The sequence below is a fragment of the Quercus robur genome, chromosome 10 (assembly GCF_932294415.1).
Source record: "Quercus robur chromosome 10, dhQueRobu3.1, whole genome shotgun sequence".
NCBI classification, from domain to species: domain Eukaryota; kingdom Viridiplantae; phylum Streptophyta; class Magnoliopsida; order Fagales; family Fagaceae; genus Quercus; species Quercus robur.
In genome coordinates this window covers 11193833-11215711 of record NC_065543.1, presented here as the reverse complement: position 1 = coordinate 11215711, position 21879 = coordinate 11193833, and the positions used below count along the sequence as shown (strand labels likewise).

At 36.5% G+C, this 21879-nt stretch overlaps 1 protein-coding gene and 1 pseudogene across 1 annotated transcript; both read left to right on the top strand.

Annotated features, from left to right (window-relative positions):
• Positions 1-723: 723 nt before the first annotated feature.
• Positions 724-2451, top strand: LOC126703216 (acetyl-CoA-benzylalcohol acetyltransferase-like). The gene has a single exon (XM_050402172.1). It carries the CDS (start codon positions 794-796, stop codon positions 2120-2122), a length of 1329 nt encoding a protein of 442 aa, XP_050258129.1. The 5' UTR covers positions 724-793; the 3' UTR covers positions 2123-2451.
• Positions 2452-3637: 1186 nt separating this feature from the next.
• LOC126703831 (acetyl-CoA-benzylalcohol acetyltransferase-like) lies at positions 3638-20702 on the top strand (annotated as a pseudogene).
• Positions 20703-21879: the final 1177 nt, after the last annotated feature.

Genomic DNA, 21879 nt, shown 5'->3' with positions numbered 1-21879 from the left:
AAAAGAAAAGATAAGATACCTCAAACCTATTAAGCAAAATATTCATCCAAAGAAACACATTATAGGATAATAATAACAACAACAATAATTTTAACTTCATCTTAATTTTTTATCGACTTCCTCTTCTCAGGCAAAATCCCGAGCCTCACACTTTGGATTAATTGCATTTGATTATTTCCGAACGACATAATTAACAAAACAAACTATTTACAAAATTATATTAACAACTTCTCACTCGTATGCTAGCTCATCTAAGAGTTGGATTGAATTAGCAATTCACCTTGCAGTTCATACTGGAATTTTGATATAAGTGAAGACTAAAGAAAATATCTTTGTTATTGTTAAAATATTGTGATTGACCCACATTTTTTTTGGGGGACAATGGTATTTTTACACCCTTTTAAAGTCTACTTTCATGTTGTAAAATGTGAATATTCTTACAACAATTATGGATATTAATCAAACATAATAGATATAAACGAGTATAAGAAAATATTTTCCTTCAACGTCTTTGCATGGAGAGTCATTGCTACAATCAGTGGACAGTCTCCATTAGTTAGCTGGGAAATCAATTGAATATCATTCATAGGCCCACGAGAAAGAAATCAACTCCCACAAGCCTCACCATGGACCACCCCACCAATAATTTCCTAACCTAGCATACAAAATCATCAAAATAATACTCACAATAGTAGAAGATGTTTATATATATAGGTGCAATCGTATACAAAGTGCATATTCAAACCAAGTCCAGACTAAATAAAGCCAACCTATCTCTTGAAAGACGTTCAACATGGTTGAGTTGAGAACGAAGGTCAAAATTGCATCAAGAAAGTTGATAAAACCAGCAGCTCCAACTCCACCTCACCTTAAGAGTTACAAAACCTCATCCATAGACCAACTTGCCCCTCCAGCATATGTGCCATTTATTCTGTACTACGATGCCAATGGTGACAAAAATGAAGTTGATGAAAGGAGCAAGCGTTTGGAGAAATCACTTTCAGAAATCTTGACCCTCTATTACCCTTTAGCTGGGAGATACATCAAAGATAAGCAACTAGTTGATTGTAATGATGAGGGGGTGGAATACTTGGAAGCCCAAGTAAGTGAAAAGCTTGCTCAAGTTCTCCAAGGAGAACTCAAACCCGAACTGTTGAATTCTCTTGTTCCCAATGTAATGCCATCGGAAACTACTCCTTTGGCATTTGTTCAAGTCAACATGTTTGAGTGTGGTGGGCTAGCCGTTGCGCTGGAATGTGCTCATTTTATAATTGATGGAATTACAGCCACTACGTTTTTCAATGCATGGGCTAAAGCATGCAAAGCAGAAGGGGTCAATGAAGTGATTCACCCTAGTTTTGACTTGGCTTCTTTCTTTCCACCAAGAGAGAATATCATGCCTATGGTGCCACCTAAGAAACCTGGACCTGGTGCAAATCCAATCATCACCAAAAGGTTTTTGTTCAATAAGGCAGCAATATCAAGCCTGAAAGCCATTGCCAAAGGTGGTGCTGGTGATTCTGAATCATTATCAAAACGCCAACCTTCACGGGTGATAGTGGTGACAGCACTTATATGGAAGGCTCTCATTGCTGTGAATAAAGCTAGACATGGGCACTTGAGAGCCTCTACTATATGTCATTCATTGAACCTGCGTGGAAAGACGGCTCTGTCAATACCGGATAACTCTTTTGGGAACTTCTACATGGTGGCCAATGCTCGATTTGGTGGAGACAATGAGAGCAAGTTTGAGTTGCCTGACTTGGTGAATGCTCTTGAAGATTCGATAAAAAATGGACTTGATGACTGCATGAAACCACAAAATGGGGATGATTTAGTTTCTGTTTTGACTAAATCCTTAAGCGAGGTCGGGAAAGAACGTGAAAGAGGTGAGACTGATATCTATATGTTCAGTAGCTGGTGCAGGTTCCCTTTCTATGAAGCGGATTTTGGTTGGGGAAAGCCTGCTTGGATGAGCATTGTATCTATTCCTATGGAAATAATTGGTATGTTTGACACCAAAGATGGTGATGGAATTGAGGCATGGGTGAGCTTGCATGAACAAGCTATGCTTCTGTTTCAGAATTATCCAGAGATTAAAGCCTTTACCTCCCAAATCTAGTTGTGTCATTGTGACTTGAAGTCACGATTTTTAACTTAAAATCATGATTTCAACTCACAATTTCAGTTGTTTTTTCATGTGTGTAACTATGTGTGTAATAGAGTATGTATAATAAACACAATTCTTAGTAAGATGATAAAAGTTATTAAACATATGCTATTACACACACAGGAAAAAGTTACTAAAACTGTACTGACTTGAAGTCATGATTTTTAATTTGAAAATCATGACCCGTACTCATAGTTTCAATTTCTTTTTCATATGTGTGTAATAAAGTGTATGTAATAAATTCTACTCTTAATAAGAATTAATTTCAGATTATGTATGAATTGAATTTCTCTTGTAATAATTGTATGTATGTTACTTTGGAAAAAAAAATTAATTCAATGATTGGGAGAGTGAGATTTGAACTCGAGATGTCTTATATGGAAACACTTGGAAATGTCAACTAGCTAAGCTACGAGGCTCTTAGCAAGTATGTATGTTTACAATGGAGAATGGAATAAGCATTTTAATATGATGGGTCCTTAATTAGTATAAAATTTGAGTTTATTTATAATTATTTTTTCTTCAAAAAGTCCTGGAATACAATTTTTCATAACTGTTGATATGTCATGTTATGATTATTGATTAGTGAACAATAAAAATGGAATTAGTGGTGGACTTGAGTAAAAATGACATTGCTTGAATCACAATAGGCCGTGTCCACAAAAAGTGATTAAATATATTTTGTTCCAAAAGTTACTAATTTTTCGTATGGTATGATTTAATGCATGTTGGATTTTTAAAAGGAATATTACTCTATAGTGTTAACCTTAGTTTTGTTTGTTATGATAGAGAAACTAGGTTTCGCTCTTCGGGAAAAAGTGATCTACATATATCCTTTTTGGAAACTACTTTTAGGATTTGTTTCATAGGGGTGATAAGAAATAAAAGAAAAAAAGGGATAAAAGGTTAAATACCTCTGTTTATACAATTTAAGTGATAATTCAGTAATAATAACATTATTTTTGATGATCCATGTCTATGGTTTAAACGGCATCACTCTTTCCCCTTCAGTCTCTACTAATTTTAAAAAAGAAAACCCTCCGATTACCTTTGCGTAGAAGGATAAGATTTTATCCTTGTATTGATTTGGTTTTTTTTATAAAATAGAGGGGTTAAGATTATCTCACAAAAATGCATTGACTCTCTTGTCATCCATCACTTTCTAGTCATCACCACACATCATCTTAGGCTTCTTCTTTTTTCCATGTAGTGCCTCATGGACACCTTATTGGATTATGAGATCCTTATTCTACCTTTGTTAAAGAGAGAAATTGCCATTGCCGTAGAACTTGTCCACTTTGATCGACCTTGATGCTTATCATCAAAACCTTGAACCAAGCTTTGATATCACTTGTAGTGTGTAGTATAATGACAGTCACTAAATTCAAACAAATGGTAATAAAGAACCGATAAAAAAGCACACACAAAGTCAAGGTTTGCAGTGTGCGGTGCTTGGTTTTGCAATACATGCTGAGGAACCCAACATGGTGTAATGAGGACAGGTATTGCAAAGAAAATTCAATAATGTCCAACTTTATATCATGCATGGCACCAATGCAAATCGTGCACCATGAAACACAAGTCACTTTATGTAAAATGGTCAATTACCTTGTAAAATTCAATTGGTTAATACTTTTTGATATTTTCAATAAAGACATTTAGGACTTAAATATCCCTCTTTATTATAATTGTCAAATTATCCAAAAAAAGGAAACATAAAACTTGTTAACCGCCCACAAAGTTTAAAGATGAAATCAGCAAAATTAAATCTCAAAAATAAAATAAAATAAATTATCTTTTAACTTAGAAGATACAATTTGAAAAAATTTAGACCAAAAAAATTCAATTTATAAAATAAACCATCGAGGGATGGAAAGGAAGATAGATGAAAATGCAGACGAGAATTAAAAGTTCATTATGAATACACATTTTTTAGCACAAATTTTCCTTACACGTTAACAACCTTTTCTACTCCTCATAAAAGTTGGGCTGTTGGCTTAATTTATGCGACCTCTAAAGGTTATGTTAACCAATATTGAGAGAAAAAGTACATGTGATTACATAGAAAGTACACAACCCTTGGCCAAGAACTCCATGTAAGCTACTCGGTCGCTATCGCATGCAAATGTTGTATTATCTTGGATGTCAGCAGAACATATGGTTATGAAAACTACACAAGAACTACATGCATGTGAGAATCAATCTTGTCCGTTCCAAACGCAGCAATGTCTTGGATGTCAAACAACTTCTATTAATGGTTAGTTTGTTACATCTTGGTTGTCAATAAAACATGTGGTTATATCTTATAACATGCATGATGTTTTTACAGATTTCTTAACATTTTTTCAGTCTTACATTGTTGTTGTAGTGATTTTGAAACTTTAATTTGGATCTTTAAAATCGCAACTCACAGTGTTTGTAATACTGGTCATGTGTAATGCTCAAATTAATTTGGAAGAAAAATAATAATGAAAAACTAACCCGAGCCACGTGGGTTGGGTGGGATTTTAGTATTTTACCTTTATAAATATATTTTTTTTCAACCTGACTCATGCAGGCAAGGAGTCACAAGTTCTACAAAAACTTTAAGTTTCACTACAATGCATGTGTATCGGCTAACGTGAGATCAAAGTAACTAATCGTCCTTTTTCTATGTTTGACAAAAATGCAAACTAAGTTATGGGGATCCATGATAGGGCCCACACCCCTTGTAAGTGAGAGAAGACAAGACTCTTCACGTAGAGTGAGGAACTTAATTTCTCCTAATTTTTATGAGGACACATTTTAATAAATTTTAGGTGAATATTTCATTAATACTAGGAGCTGAATGTCGTGAAATTACATTGTTTTTCTTAACACCTTAAAAGTTGTAGAAAATAGGATAGACTGAAATAATGAGTAAGGACAAGACACCTATTTTAGGGAAAAGAAGAAGAAGAGGAGTTAAGTGCTTTGGGGAGCATGGGGCGGTGGAGCGGTTTTGAGATATCGAGGTTTCGGTATATATATCTTGTAAGAGCACCCACAGTAGATGTGGGATATGTGCCAAATGCTAAATATTTGGCATATATCCCACACCAAACAGGAAAATCAGCTCCCCATCAGATATTGCAAATGTTGTAAAATTATACCATTTGTGTTTGTACCATTGCAAATTTGCAATGGTACGGACAGATGTGGTAAATCAAAAATTATTATTTTATTGGACTTTGATGTTGTGGATGATAATGAGAATGTGATAATATATTATTTTAATGTTTAGTAAATATTATTTTAATATATAGAATTGAATGATAAAACATCTGATAAATGGGATGTTGTAAAATGATGTGGTAAAATAATAAAATAGGTCTTTGATGTGGTAAAATGACATAATTTTTGCAACATCTGCTACGGATGCTCTAAATATTTGTAAACATTTGGGAAAAAAAAAGTATAATTAAAAGTTAGCTTATTTTACTATTTAGTTTATTTTTACTATTATTATGAGTCTTATTACACTTTTTGGTACTATTTATAGATCTCATTGTACTATTTCAACTAATTTTTACCTTTATTTATAGTACTTTCAACAAACAGTTTCAGTTTTAATAAAATAAGCAGATTCCGAATAGACCCCTATTAGGCATTCATCCAAAAGATAATGAAAATACACATAATAACACTTTTACTTTTAATCTTATCTCACTCTTTTCAAACTATAAATCCTGACTATGATACTTTCCTCACACTTTAAATTATTTGCATTTGATTATCTTTGATCGACATAATGAACAAAACATACTAATCATATATATTTATTTAAAGTCAAAGTTGAGAAAAAAATCTAAAAAAATTTTAAATTGGATTTTAATTAGAGCCTAATTTTGCGCTACGTATCCCATCTAAATTTTTTAATTTTTGGGTCAAATGAGTTAGTTCGACGTAAAAAACAAGGAGTACTCTAATATAAATAAACTATAAAAAACTTAATCATATATCTAAATCTATTTATAAAATTATAGAAGAAAATAAAGGTTGAAAGATTTTACTTTTATGAGCCATATTTTCGTGTAACTAAAAATAATTCAAATTTATAAGTCATTTATGTAATACTCAGTGGCAGAATTAGGAATTTATCTTTGGGGGGGCCATATATAATATATATATATATATATATATATTTTTTTTTTTGGTGTATGAAATGTATAAAATATTAATATACAATACTTCATAACTCAATTTTTTCCCTTTTATTTGTTGAGATAATTGTTAAAATACCTATATGTTCATTTTAAAGATAATGAATGTTTAATTATTGTAATTTGTTTACACATGTATTTATAGATTGTATTTTATTTAAATGAAAATTATTTTATTTTTAGACTTTCTTAAATATGTATGTATATTATTAGGTATGGGGGCAAAAATAATAAGGTTGTTTGAAAATTATCAAATTATTTAAGATATTTTGCAAAAAAAAATTATTTTTTCCAAAAATTTGGGGGGGGGGGGGGGGGGGGCAAGCCTCCCTTGGTCATCAAGTGGCTCCGCCACTGGTAATACTATAAATATACACGGTCAATTACTAGCTAGGTAAAAACATATGTATTGTATATGTGTGTATGTTAATTGCGATTGTTTTTAATTGTATCCATGAATATACACTAATTATAAATTAGTTACAAAATTATATTAATAACATCTACTCGTTTGCTAGCTCATCGACCTGAGAGCTGGATTTACGGAAATAGAAGCTGGATTGGATTGAATTATTAATCCACCTTTGAATTCGTATTGGAATTTTGATTCAAGTGAAGACTAAAGAAAAATATCTTTATTATTATTATCAATTCTTTCTGTGATTGACTCACATCATTTCAAAAAAAAAAAAAAAGAAAAAAAAAATTCTGATTGTCTTACGCATTGTTCATTTGTGGAGAGTCATTGATACAATCAGTGGAGAGTCTCCATTGGTTAGCTGGGAAACCAATTGATCAAATAGCATCCATAACCCCATGAGAAATTAAGCAAACAACTCATACCTCACGACATGAGACGATGGAGCACCCCACCACTAGTTTTCTAACCTTACTAATCATCAACAAATATAAGATGTTTATATAGGTTCAGTCTGTCATCTAAAAAGTGTGTTCAAGCCAAGACATTCAGAGTTGAATTGAATATGAAGGTCCAAATTGTAACAAGGAAGTTGATAAAACCAGCAACTCCAACTCCAACTCCACCCCACCTTAAGAGTTACAAAACCTCATCCATAGACCAACTTGCTCCTCCAGCATATGTGCCATTTATTCTGTACTACCATGCCAATGGTGACAAAAATGAAATCGATGAAAGGAAAAAGCATTTAGAGAAATCACTTTCAGAAATCTTAACCCTCTATTACCCTTTAGCTATGTTAGAAATATATTAGATATATTAGCCCAATGTAATAGGCCCAATCTCACTCCTACTTGTACTAGTAGTTTAGGATTTAGTCGCCTATATATACTCATGTTAGGGTTCATTATAACAAAGGTTATTGTTCTACACTATTACATAATAAAGATGTAGCCTTTAAGGGATTCCTCCATAGACATAAGCCGACAAGACTGAACAACATAACCCTCGTGTTCTCAGTGTTCCTATTTTATGTTTCTCCTTCCGCATCCATTCTAGCATATAAAACATGATATAATACATCGTGTTACTTATATATATTTAACATGTTATTAGAGCCAAAATTCGTTCTTTGCATCAAACAAAGGTTATTGTACTACACTCTTACATAATAAAGATGTAGTCCTTAAGGGATTTCTCCGTGGACGTAAGTCGATAAGGCTGAACCACATAACCCTCGTGTTCTCAGTGTTCCTATTCCATGCTTCCCCTTCCGCATCCATTCTAGCATATACAACATGATATAACACATCGCGTTACTTATATATATATAACATGGTATCAGAGCCAAACTTCGTTCTTGGCATCAAACAAACATTTTTTCACAATTTCATACATGTATAGCACAGATCCACAATACCCTGGCTTGTTTTCAGATCTGAACCCCACGGCGTCACACAGCTTCCACGGATCACCATTGCTGTCTTGCCGCTGTGTCTTAGATCATAGCCCAAGCAATCCGTGCCTTCCCTTTCAGATTTGTGCAAATTGAGGCTTTGCCTAATGAACAGACATGCTCCACAACCTCCCGCAACCAAAACCTAGGAGCTCAGTCTCCATCGGCAGCCGCACGTGCCACTAAGTGTAGACAAAGGCTCCAGCTCTACCTTCCATGTGCCGCCAAAATTCTCGACTCCTAGATAGGATTATGGTCACATGCGCCATTCTGCCGGCCTTGTTGTCCTCTGATCTGCAAAACCGTGAAATTTTGCGGTCGTCCTTTGTCACACACGCCACCTGGAGATCCTGTCATGTGTTGTCGCTGTCAAGTGCCATGTATGTGGTGAAGAAATATGTCAGCATTCTTCTGACGTCAGTAAGAGCCATGCAAGCCCTAGTTCACGTTAGCGTCACTTCATCAGGATGACGTTAGTAGCTTTACAGCTTGATCTGTGACTCGACCTAGAAAGCCCAAAACCGACCCAAACTGTTTTGACCGTTGACTGACAGTTGACCCTTGACCGTCCTGACCCTTTAACTTTGACCTTTGTTGACTTTGACTTTTGCAATGATCTTTGACCAAAAGTTAAAATTTCTGAAAGGGCCTATCTTGTTTAGATTTTCACGTAGATTCTGATTTTGGACTCTATTTCTTCATTTGAAGCTCCAAAATTGGTCAATTGGCACATTCTTCATCATGGTTTTTTCAAAGGTATTCTTCAAGGCATCTTCAAAGGATCTTCAAAGGATCTTCTCATGCTTATCTAACCTCAAACCTTCATCAAGCTTTCGCCTTGAGTTTGAGGGAGGGTGTTAGAAATATATTAGACATATCAGCCCAATGTAATAGGCCCAAACTCATTCCTACTTGTACTAATAGTTTAGGGTTTAGTCGTCTATATATACTCATGTTAGGGTTCATTATAACAAAGGTTATTGTTCTACACTCTTACATAATAAAGATGAAGCTTTTAAGGGATTCCTTCATGGACATAGGCCGACAAGACTGAACAACATAACCCTCGTGTTCTCAGTGTTCCTATTCTATACTTCTCCTTTCGCATCCATTCTAGCATATAAAACATGATATAATACATCGTGTTACTTATATATATTTAACAAGCTGGAAGATACATGAAAGATAAGCAACTAGTTGATTGTAATGATGAGGGGGTGGAATACTTGGAAGCACAAGTAAGTGGCAAGCTTGCTCAAATTCTCCAAGGAGAACTCAAACCTGAGCTGTTGAATCCTCTGTGAGAGACTGCACCCCCGACCCGTTTTTATGATGTTGGGCCAAACCTATGTGAATGGGTGAAGTTGTGTTATTGCCTCTCAGAATGGAGGTTCGACTAGTTATATTTTCCCCTTTAGATTAAGAGTTTTACAATGGAGTCGCCAATTATTTAATTATAAGAATAAATAAGAAAACCAAAATTAAAAAATTCCTTATTTTATTAATTTGTAATTGAATTTATATTGATCATAGGAAAATTACATGGCTTTGGTCCTTGATACAATCTAAGATAAAATACATGGCTTTGTTTCCTAGTTACAATCTAAAAATCGAAAATTACATGGATAAGTATTTGATCTACTAACCCTTGATCTAAGTTCGGAGGCTATGTTACAAGGTGGGAAGGTGTTAGGCACCCACCTTGCCTGGTGAAATCGGTCTTCTAGACTATGGTAGTCAACATTCATATCATATCATCCAATATGTTAATCAATTTACATGTTGAATTTAATGTGTGTGCATGTGATAAACCCTAATTCAATTTATTAAGCATTACATTTGGATTGAAAAATAAATTCTAGTGAATGTGTGTAGATGGTGATAACCTAGATTCAAGGATTTGAAAGAATTATTAAACAAACATGTTTTTCATATTTTTGATGTGGATTTAAGATTAAATCTAGTGATATGCATGAACATGTGATGAACAACCAAGAACATGTGAAGAACACATAAGAACAATTAAGAATATTCAAAGGAATTATCATACTTTAATCTTAAATTCTCATTATGGCAACATAAACAAACAGTTAGGAAAAGAGATTATACCTTCATACAAGATCCATATGATGGAGGAGGAGACTCTTGATTGAGGTCCTAAGGGTGGAGGAAAAGAAGAGCTAGGAGAGGGAGAGTGAGTCTTACTCAATACCTTGAGTCGCAGGAAGACCAAGATATGACAAGATTTCTCAACTTCACTAGAACTCAAGAGAAGAGAAGAGAAGAGAGAGGGGTTTTCTTTTTGTGTCTCTTGGAATGGAGGAGAGGGAGGTTTTATATAGTAGTGGTTGAGGAAATATGAATGGAAGACCATTTAATGAGGGTTGACAAAGAATTATGAACCTAGACCTCATTTTAGCCTTTGGGGAAATCTGGTACATTAAATGGAAAGATTGGTGGGAGTGAGAAGCAAGCCAAAATTCGGTTTTCCCGTAGCTTTTGTAACAACTTGTAGAGCCAACTTCTAAAAATCATATCTGACTCAAATTTGATCGGAATTATCTCATTCTTGTGCTCAAATTGAAGCCCCAGATGTCTAGTTTCTTGGAAAATTAACCTCATTCACAGATTCAAAATATTCTGAGAGATATCGATGAAATGGTGAGCAGAGGTCATTTATTAGAAAATGGTTTCAGTACAATTAACATTAATAAGTCTCAAATTAGCTCTCAATTAACATTAAATGATTCCAATCACTCCCATTTCAAACTTAATTGGTTTCAAATTTACTCTAATTAAAAGATAATTGTGCAAATTACTTATTAAATAATTAATGTTTAACTATCTAGTTAATTAGGTGTATGCAACCCTACCATAAAATGTAGTCTTAATCAATCAAATTATGACACATTATCGATCTCAAATTGATTATATTTATAACCAATTGAAATCAATTGTTCATAATCACATATAGTCGAACTTAATTTGTGATGGTGTATCTCAGCCATTAAAACTTGATTTGATAATAACTTTCAATCTGGTAGTCCGATTAGGGCTTATGACCTGTCGATTTGATCGTTACAACATCAAGATCATTTTGGTGAAATGAGATTAATGATCTAATGAACAAAATCAAGATGCATATTTTCAAGGCAAAATTATCCTTTTACCCTCTAGGTAAGATTAAATGTAGGTTGCAAAATGGGGTGTCAACATCCTCTTGTTCCCAATGCAATGCAATCGGCAATTACTCCTTTTGGTACTTGTTCAAGTCAACATGTTTGACTGCAGTGGGCTAGCCATTGGGCTGATCTTTGCGCATTTCATAGCCGATGGAATTTCAGCGGTTGCATTTTTTAATGCATGGGCTACAGCATGCAAAGCAGAAGGGACCAGTGAAGTGGTTCACCCAAGATTTGACCTTGGTTCCTTCTTCCCACCAAGAGAGAATGTTATGCTTGGGGTGCCCCCTATGAAACAAGGAGATCTAATCATATCCCAAAGGTTTGTGTTCAATGGTGCAGCAATATCAAGCCTAAAAGCCATTGCCAAAGGTGGTGCTTGTGATTCTGAATCATTAACAAAACGCCAACCTTCACGGGTAATGGTAGTGATAGCATTAATATGGAAGGCTATCCTTGCTGCGGCTAAAGCTGGACATGGGAACTTTAGAGCCTCTATTTTATGTCATTCATTGAACCTGCGAGGAAAGACGGCTCTGCCAATACCCGATAACTCTTTTGGGAATCTCTACAATCTACATGGTGGCCAATGCTCGATGGAGACAATGAGAGCAAGATTTGTAAGGTTGAATTTAATCAACCATTTTATTGGCTTTATTCTGTGCCAAATTTTCTTGTATTTCAGCATTTAGTAACCCTGTATTTAGGTGGGTTTGATGTAAGGGTAGTGAGTGAGATAGAGTGTTGATTGCTCAAGAGTGTGCAAGAAAACAGAGACTCGCGGCTTGCTCTCGCGGGTAGCTCGCGGCTTCAAGCCGCCAAACGCAGCACACATGCCAAGCGTGCCAGAAGGTGAATAGTCATGCTAGCTGGAGCACTGCAGGACAAAACAGGACAACTGGGCATACGGTTATCTCACGACTGGGTCTCGCGACTTAGTCAAGTCGCGAGGCCAAGCCGCGAGCCACCCCTGTTTTGTAAAACCTGACGTTTCACATTCCTCTCTCACTCCAGTATAAATACCCCTTATACCCACAAATGTATGAGAGCTTCCGGAGAGAATTTTGAGAGAGAAACCCTAAAGAAAAACAGGATTGATTCACTCACAATCTATACATTAGAGTCTCTTCAAATTCCTCAACTCTCTTCCTCTCCATTGTCAAATCCTTGAGAGGCATTTTACTAAACCTTGTTCTCACCATATTCATCACTGTGAGAGGGCTGTTTGGATTTTTGGGAAGCAGTTAGGAAGGAACCAATCTACATTGGTTGATGCTATGGTCTAGTAGCGGAATCCGGGAAGCTAGAAAAGAAAAAGGTTCGACACAACCTCGTTGGAGCAAGAAGCTTGGAGGGCTTAGGTGCACTGGGTAGATTAGGCTTGGAGGGTCTATTGCTGTCCATGTATCCCAACTACATTTTCTAGTGGATTGTTTACCGCTTGGAGGGCGGCGGAAAGGTTTTACACCGAAGGCTTCGGTTTCCTCTTCGATAACACATCGCGTGTTATCTTTGTGTTTGCAACTTCCTTCCCTTTTATCTTTGCCTTTTTATCTGCTGTGGGTTGTGATTTTAATTTGGCTTAGATAGTTTTTCCTATTCCATATTATAGCTTATGTTAATTTTCCACACACTAGTTGTTTGACATAATGCTTGAATCGGTTAAGTTGTAATTTGGGGGTCTAAACGTTCAAGGGTGTTTATACACATATTTGAACTTTCAATTGGTATCAGAGCGAGTACACTTCTAGTGGTTTCATTACCATTGTGTGATCCTTGACTCCCTTTTGAGATGGATCGGTCTTAATCCCTAAATGCACCTCCATATTTTGATGGTAGTAATTATGCTTTTTGGAAGGTTCGCATGAGAGTTTTTCTGTGTTCTATTGATGAATCTGTTTGGGATGCTGTTGAGATAGGTTGGACCAGGCCTGAGGTAGCCAAATCCATATGGGATAAGGCAGCACTTGCTGCATCTAATGCTAACAGTAAAGCACTCAATGCTATTTTCTGTGGTGTGTCCCCAGATGAATTTCACAGGAGCCCTCACATTACCGTAGCTAAAGAAGCATGGGAGATATTGGAGACCACTTACGAAGGCACGAAGAAGGTAAAAGACACCAAGCTGCAGATGCTAACCACTCGGTTTGAGGAGTTAAAAATGAGTGAGGATGAGTCCTTTGACTCTTTCTATAGCAAGCTGAATGAGGTGATTCTAAGCAAGTTCAATTTGGGAGAGAAAATAGAGGACTCTAAAATTGTAAGGAAGATCCTTCGATCATTGCCGGAAAATTTTCGTGCTAAAGTGACAGCGATTGAAGAGAGCAAGGACCTTGATGACATCAAAGTTCAGGAGCTGGTTGGTTCTCTTCAGACCTATGAGATGTCGCTGCCCAATCAACGGAAGAGTAAATCTCTTGCTCTTAAGACCATTAGTGAGAAGGTGGAGGATCATGACTCATCGGGAGAAGATGTGGTTGACAAAGATGTTGCTTACCTTATGAAAAATTTCAGAAAATTCTTGAAATTCAAAAATAATGGCAAATTTGGTGATAAAGGAAAATTCCAAAGTTCAAGAAGGGAGAAAAAGGAATTCAAAAGGAAAGATGGAAAAGAATCCCAACCTACACAAGGTGTCACTTGTTTCGAATGTAACGGGCATGGAAACTTTAAGAAGGAATGTCCGAATTATTTGAAATCGAAAGGCAAAGTGTATGCCACGACATTGAGTGACTCGGATTCATTCGACTCAGAATCTGAAGAAAGCTGTGATGGAGAGGGGAACTACTCAGCTTTTATGACTATTGCTCATGTTGAGTCTTCAGACGAGTTGAATCTGCTTGTACGAGACCTTGGAGAACATAGTGATGAAGAATCAATGGGAATTGTTGAAGAATCAGATGCTAAAGAAGATGAAAGCACAGCCAACCTTCAAGAGAATTATAACTCACTCCTGGAGAAGTCGGGTGAGTACACAAGGGTGGCCAAGGCAACTGTAAGAAAAATGAAGAAGGCAGAGGAGGATTATAAAAGTCTCCTAATCCGATATAGGGAGGCCAAATGTGAGATAGAAACACTGAATGGTGAGCTGTCAGAAGCTTACACAAAAGTGAGATTTCTTGAGCAAGAGGTTGTGCAAGCAAATGCCAAAATTGAGAGGGTCACCACCAAGAAACTAGATGATGTTATTTCATCGCAAAAGTGCTTTTCAGACAAATCCGGATTGGGATATACCGGAGGAAGTAGCTCATCTGGAAATGTCACTAAAGAAGTGAAGTTTATAAAGGCCAAAGAATCAGCTGATGTTGGTCCTACTGCTGAGAAGCCCAAGATTGAGGAGAAGAGAAATGTGGGGAACGAACGGTTGTTGAATTCCCGTAATCAATCTGTGGGCAGGTCTGAATCTCGTGCCAAGTCTCGTCCACGACCACAAAGAGGTCCTAGATCAACTTATGTGTGTCATCATTGCGGACTTCAAGGGCATACTCGACCAAATTGCCAAAAGCTGAGAGTAAAGAATAGTGCAACTCCTCAAAGGTCACGAGGACCTAGAAATGATAGAAGAAATTGGGCAGGTGAACAATCTAGAGATCAAAATGGTGATCCCGGAATGATGAACGTGATGAAGATGATTGGTGCATTCACCAACTGCTTGGAAAGCTTCTCACGAAGGTTTGAAAGCCCTAACTCACGTACCCAATCCTATAAGGAAATCACCCCAAACGCAAGTGACGTGTGGGTGAAAAAGGGTACTCATGCATAAGCATTACAACATGTCCATGCATTAATACTTCCTATGCTTTGCGACGATGTTTGTTTGTTTGCTTGTTGTTTTTGCTGATGGTTGTTTGCTTGTCTATTTGTGCATACTTTTGATTTTGTTTTTTTGTTTTTGATCAATCTTTTTCTTCTTGTGTCAAAAATCCAAAAATCACATAAAAATTAGAAAATCAAAAAGTTTGATTGACATTGTTGAGTTTTTGTCTTAAAACTTGTTTTGCCTTGTACTTTTGTGCTAATGGCTTTGTGCATTTTCGAGCATAGCTTGGTTCATTGCACTCATATCACTGTGGGAGAAATCTTGAAATCTATGTGATTGTTGTAAATAGATCTTCAAACTTGTCATGAATAATTAGTGAATGGTTATGATGATCTTGAGACATGCATAGACTTGTGTCTATATATCTTCCCACTCTTTATTTTTGTTTTTGCTAAAAAGAGCTCACCAAATGTAAATCTCCAAATGAAAAGAGATATTGAGCTGCAAAAGCCTGTCGCACACTCTAGTATTCGACTAGGAAAAAGGGTAAGCGACCTAGAATTAAAGTGATTGTTTATTCAAAAAGCCAAAGGCTAGTTCATTAAAGTGAAATATCAAATATCACTCTCACAATGAGAGGTGATTGTCTCAAAAGATCAAAAAGATCAAATGTTATGATTGAAAGTGGAGTCAAATGTAAAGCTCCAAGATATGTTATCAAGTTTTGTGGGAGGTCATATATACATATTTCTATAATTGAGATGGATCACATTATCTAGTGCTAATTGTGATTGTCTTGGTTGAATTGATCATTGAAGCTTCACATTAGACTAAGGACTATCTCATTGTCGATATCCACACACAACACACAAGTTTATGTTCAATAAATGCCATATTCATTTGTGTGATTGTACTTGATGAAATGTATTTTCACATGCTCAATCTTTGTTAATTTAAGCACAAAAAGATTTTTGAGTGTTTTAGGTGTTTTTGGAAAGTATTTTGTTTAAAAAATTTGAAAATTTCAAAAATCCATTTTTGCCCTGTTTTGGCGACTCAGTCGTGGGTAAGTCAAGTCGCGAGCCTTAGTCGCGTCTTCGCGAGCCTTAGTCGCGTCTTCGCGGGTCATTTTTGGCAACTTGTTCGCGAGTGGAAGGTCCAGTCGTTCCAGTCGCGAGGGTTACTCAGAGATTTTCGCGGCTCAGCTCGCGACTCCCTCGCGGGTAGACCTTCCAGTCACGAAAAACACTTAGAAAAATTTTTCAAATTTTTATCTTTGAGTGTTTTGGCGGCTTGAACTGGCGACTTTGTGGCGACTATCTTCAGTCGCGAAAAACGCGTGTTTGGCAAAAATAGGGGCAGTTTTTAAATCTTTTTCAGTTTTCCCTCGAACTTTTGTGACTGTTCATCTTCTTTCTCAACTGTCTCCTTCCCAAACACTCCGTGCACCCATTTTTCAAACTCCATTGTTGCCTCTTTTTAGCTCAAAAATCTTCAAGTAACAGGTATGGGTTTTCTGTCTTGAACTCTATTTTACTTGTTCTTGTGTTTTTCCCTCTGGATTGTTCGCATTTGTTTATGATTTTGCGATGGGTTTGTGTTTCGTCAGTTACTCTTTGTCCATGCTTAGCTTGTGAAAACTATTGATCTAGTTTGAGCTTAATTTTGTTGTTGGTTTTGTTCATCTTCATGTGCTTAACTAGGGTTTGTTTATTGGTAACTCATCTTGTCTGATCTTATGTTGTTATGTTGTTTCATAATGTTCCTATTTTGAATGTGTGGTTCACTGTGCTGAATGTGCCAGTTCTATTGTGTGCATTTATTGGGAGCATCTGTGAGTTTTACTATACTGATTATGAGTCATGTCATTCTCATCACATTGTCTTTAGGATATTTTCTATCTCTGTTGCTTTAATTCTCCCCTGCGTTCTCCCTGTTGTTCTTGTGTTTCCTCTTTTAGGCTTGTTCATCCATGTGGTTGATCTAAGTAGCATAATGTTTAAGTGTTCAAGTTCATCTGTGTGGCTGCAATTTCTTTGCTAATTACATGGTACTGATTAGTTCTACACATGTATTGTTCTATGTTGTTGTGGCCTTTTCTGATTGCTCACAGATGGCACCTTCATTCCCAAAGAAGAAAACACCTGCAAAGAAGGCAGATAAGAGAATGAAAATGGACCCTAATTTGTTCAGGTCTGTTTCTCACTTTGAGAGATACAAGGATTTCTTCTTGAAAGCAGGAATTATTCAAGAAAGATTTGTAGATTTGGAGGATTTAAGAAACACCTTTATCCCCAGCTGTTTTGAAGGGAGAGGATGGGAAAAGCTTCTGAGTGATCTCCCTGTAGTGTGTGAACCCCTGATTAAGGAGTTTTATTCAAATGCTGTGATAAGGGAGGATGATTTAAGCTGCTGGGTTAGAGGTAAAGAATTCACTTTGGATGCACATGACATTGATGATGTGCTAGGGCTTGAAGGATTAGAAGATCAGGAGTTTGTCAATTACAAAGACAGCATTGTGTCTATTGAAACTGTTCAACAAAGGATAGGTGGACAGAGAGAAGGGAAATATCTGAATACCACAGCTTTTCCAGTGGACATGAGGTGTCTAACAATAATCATGATGTTTAACCTATATCCCATAAAGAAGTTGACTACAATCAACTGTGCAAGAGCAATCTTTCTGATGGATCTCAAAGAAAAGACATTCATTGACATCAGTTCCCACATATATGATACTATTGTGGATGAGACTAGAACAATTTCTAGGCCAAAACTGATCTTTCCTATTTTGCTGATGAGGATCTTTAGAAAGAAGGGTGTTCCAATCCCTCAAGACATCAGTCTCATGTCCACACCCTCTGCAATTAACAAGCTTACCTGCAAAAGGATAAGTGTTCGGCTTCCAGGTGAAGAAGATGAAGGTGATGAAGGAGAGGGTGTCCCAATGGAGACTGAGGCAGAGGCAGCAGGGCATGCATCAACCTCAACACCTAGGAGGAGTGGCAAAAGGACTAGAGCATCAACTTCTTCAGATACACCTCCAGATGCTTTTCAAATCATTCTGGAACGACTTGAAGGGATCAGAGGAGTCCAGACTGAGCACTCTGAGAGGATGAGAGCCATGCAGGACCAGATTGATATTTTGTCTGCAAAACTTGACAACTTCACCACCCAGCATGGACAGTGACCCTTTGGCCATTTCGGTCAAAAAGGGGGAGATGTTCTTTCTGTTGTTGATGAGATTGTTGATGAGAAGCAGAAAAGCAGCTCTTAAGGGGGAGTAATGTGTTGAGGGGGAGTTGTCAAAATCAAAGACATTGTTTATATATGCTTATGTTCTAGGTATTTAATGTTTATATGGGTGTGATACACTGTGGTTTTTGGTATATTCTTGTTTCTAACTCATAACTTATAATCTTGGTTTAATCTTTTATTTACATTGTTGATGTTATTCAGAATATATTGTGGTTTGTACCCTTGTGCTTATGTAAGCTTTTAGGGTTAATGTTTTTATGCATAATTTGTAGACTTTATGGTTTGTACCTTGCTTATTGCAGCCTTTTATGCTATGTTGAAATCAGTACTTTAATCTAAATGTCTTACATTTTGTTTTAAGTACTGTCACTCTTGTGCCCTTGTAGGATTGTTCTTAGATGCATATACTTAGTGTATTATGCATTGGTTGAGTGTTAAGCATACAAGCATCTTGCTTTGTTCTTGTTAACTTGTTTGTTCATGTGTTCATTCCAAGTGTGAATGAGCACTGTGATCACTACCTTGTGGTGTTCACTTGGTTGATCAAGCCATGATTTGATTCTTCACTTCATCTTTGCTTGATCACCTTTAGCTTGTTTCATATGCATTTCATGCTTTTCTGCATACAATGATCATGGTGTATTGTTGTGTTTCAAGAGTTTCATAATCTTATGTTTCAAGTGCTACACAGCTTCTAGAGTTAGGTGTGAGTGAGTTTTGTTCAACTGTTCCCAACTCACATGTTAAGTCTAGAGTCTGTTTTAGGGTTTTGTCACGGAATAGCCAAAGGGGGAGATTGTAAGGTTGAATTTAATCAACCATTTTATTGGCTTTATTCCGTGCCAAATTTGCTTGTATTTCAGCATTTAGTAACCCTGTATTTAGGTGGGTTTGATGTAAGGGTAGTGAGTGAGATAGAGTGTTGATTGCTCAAGAGTGTGCAAGAAAACAGAGACTCGCGGCTTGCTCTCGCGGGTAGCTTGCGGCTTCAAGCCGCCAAACGCAGCACACGTGCTAAGCGTGCCAGAAGGTGAACAGTCATGCTAGCTAGAGCACTGCAGGACAAAACAGGACAACTGGGCATACGGTTATCTCGCGACTGGGTCTCACGACTTAGTCAAGTTGCGAGGCCAAGCCGCGAGCCACCCCTATTTTGTAAAATTTGACGTTTCACATTCCTCTCTCACTCCAGTATAAATACCCCTTATACCCACAAATGTATGAGAGCTTTCGGAGAGAATTTTGAGAGAGAAACCCTAAAGAAAAACAAGATTGATTCACCCACAATCTATACATTAGAGTCTCTTCAAATTCCTCAACTCTCTTCCTCTCCATTGTCAAATCCTTGAGAGGCATTTTACCAAACCTTGTTCTCACCATATTCATCACTGTGAGAGGGCTGTTTGGATTTCTGGGAAGCAGTTAGGAAGGAACCAATCTACATTGGTTGATGCTATGGTCTAGTAGCGAAATTCGGGAAGCTAGAAAAGAAAAAGGTTCGGCGCAACCTCATTGGAGCAAGAAGCTTGGAGGGCTTAGGTGCACTGGGTAGATTAGGCTTGGAGGGTCTATTACTGTCCATGTATCCCAACTACATTTTCTAGTGGATTGTTTACCGCTTGGAGGGCGGCGGAGAGGTTTTACGCTGAGGGCTTCAGTTTCCCCTTCGATAACACATCGCGTGTTGTCTTTGTGTTTGCATCTTCCTTCCCTTTTATCTTTGCCTTTTATCTGCTGTGGGTTGTGATTTTAATTTGGCTTAGATAGTTTTTCCTATTCCATATTATAGCTTATGTTAATTTTCCGCACACTAGTTGTTTGACATAATGCTTGAATTGGTTAAGTTGTAATTTGGGGGTCTAAACGTTCAAGGGTGTTTATACATATATTTGAACTTTCAAGATTAAATTACATGAATTGGTGGATGCATTACATGATTCAATAAGAAATGCGCTTCATGACTGCAAGAAACCACAGAATGGGGACGATTTAGTTTCCATGATAACTAAATCCTTGAGAGAGGTCGGTGAAGAATGAGAAAGAGGTGAGACTGATATCTATATGTTCAGTAGCTGGTGTAGGTTCCCTTTTTATGAAGTAGATTTTGGATGGGGAAATCCTACTTGGATGAGCATCGTAGCAATTCCCTTTGAAATAGTTGGTCTTTTTGACACCAAAGATGGCGATGGAGTTGAAGCATGGGTGAGCTTGAGTGAAAAAACTATGCTTCTGTTTCAGAATTATCCTGAGATTAAAGCCTTTACCTCCCAAATCTAGCCATGTCACTCCATTTCATGCTTCCTTTCTATATGTTGGGTCCACTAAGAAAAAGTTTCATGTTATGTGTGAATTGAATTTCTCGTGTGATGAGTGCATGTATTTTACATTAGAGAATGGAATAAACATTTCAATGTGTTAAGAATTTCTCATTTGACAGGAAAATGAATAAGGAAAATAGCTTTCATTCTTATTTGACACAAAACAGAAGTTTCAATAACTAGCCATCCTCCATTGGACCTTAATTCCAAATTTGAATTCTATTTTTAATTTAAACTTTGCATTGAAATGAAAAAAAAAAAAGTATTTATAGACTTTTTTTGATATTATTGATAGTAAATTATATAAATAGAATTGTCACATTTGGAAATGGTGTGACATGATGAATATTAGATTTAGCTATAACTTGTTTAGACTTTTTGAATCATTATCATTTGAATCACTCTCTGGTTCAGTATCACTCAAGGTAGCAACTAGGGCTTTACTTTTCTCTATAGACATGAGATAGGTTGGACATTCTTACTTCATGTGACCATATCCTTGACAACCAAGACATTTAGGACCAGATGGAGTATTGTTGTTTTGTCCACCTTCCTTAGTTTCTTTCTTTGGCTTGTCTAGTGATTTCCTTGAAGAGAATCCTAGTTTTTTGCGGTCTTTTTCATTCATCTTTACATTTGCATTTTTGATGAATTTCTTGAATTGCCTAGTGATAAATGCTTTGAACTTGGTCTGTTCATCTTTAGATGATTCTTTATCTTCATCATCCTTAACCTTCAAAGCCATATTCTTACTTTTACCACCTTTTTGAATTTTGACAACTCATAAGTCTAAAGGTTTCCTACAAGCTCAATTAAAGGAATTTTATCAATGTCCTTTGCTTATTCAATAATAGTGATCTTGGCATGGAATCTTTCTAAAGGATATCGGAGAATCTTCCTTACAACCTTAGGTCCATGGATTTTCTCTCCTAGATTGAAGGTTGAATTTACAATATTTTTGAGTTTTGCATAAAACTCATCAAATGGCTCATTCTCTTCCATCCTTATCTCCTCAAAACTGGTAGTCAATCTTTGAAGCTTGGAGTCCTTGATTGCTTTGTTACCTTCATAGGTGGTTTGAAGGATAATGCTTCCTTAACAATTTCAATGGAAGAAATCTTCTTGAATTCTTCATT

Coding starts and splice junctions, on each gene's coding strand:
- LOC126703216 (XM_050402172.1), top strand. CDS start 794: ATGGTTGAGTTGAGAACGAAGGTCAAAATTGCATCAAGAAAGTTGATA.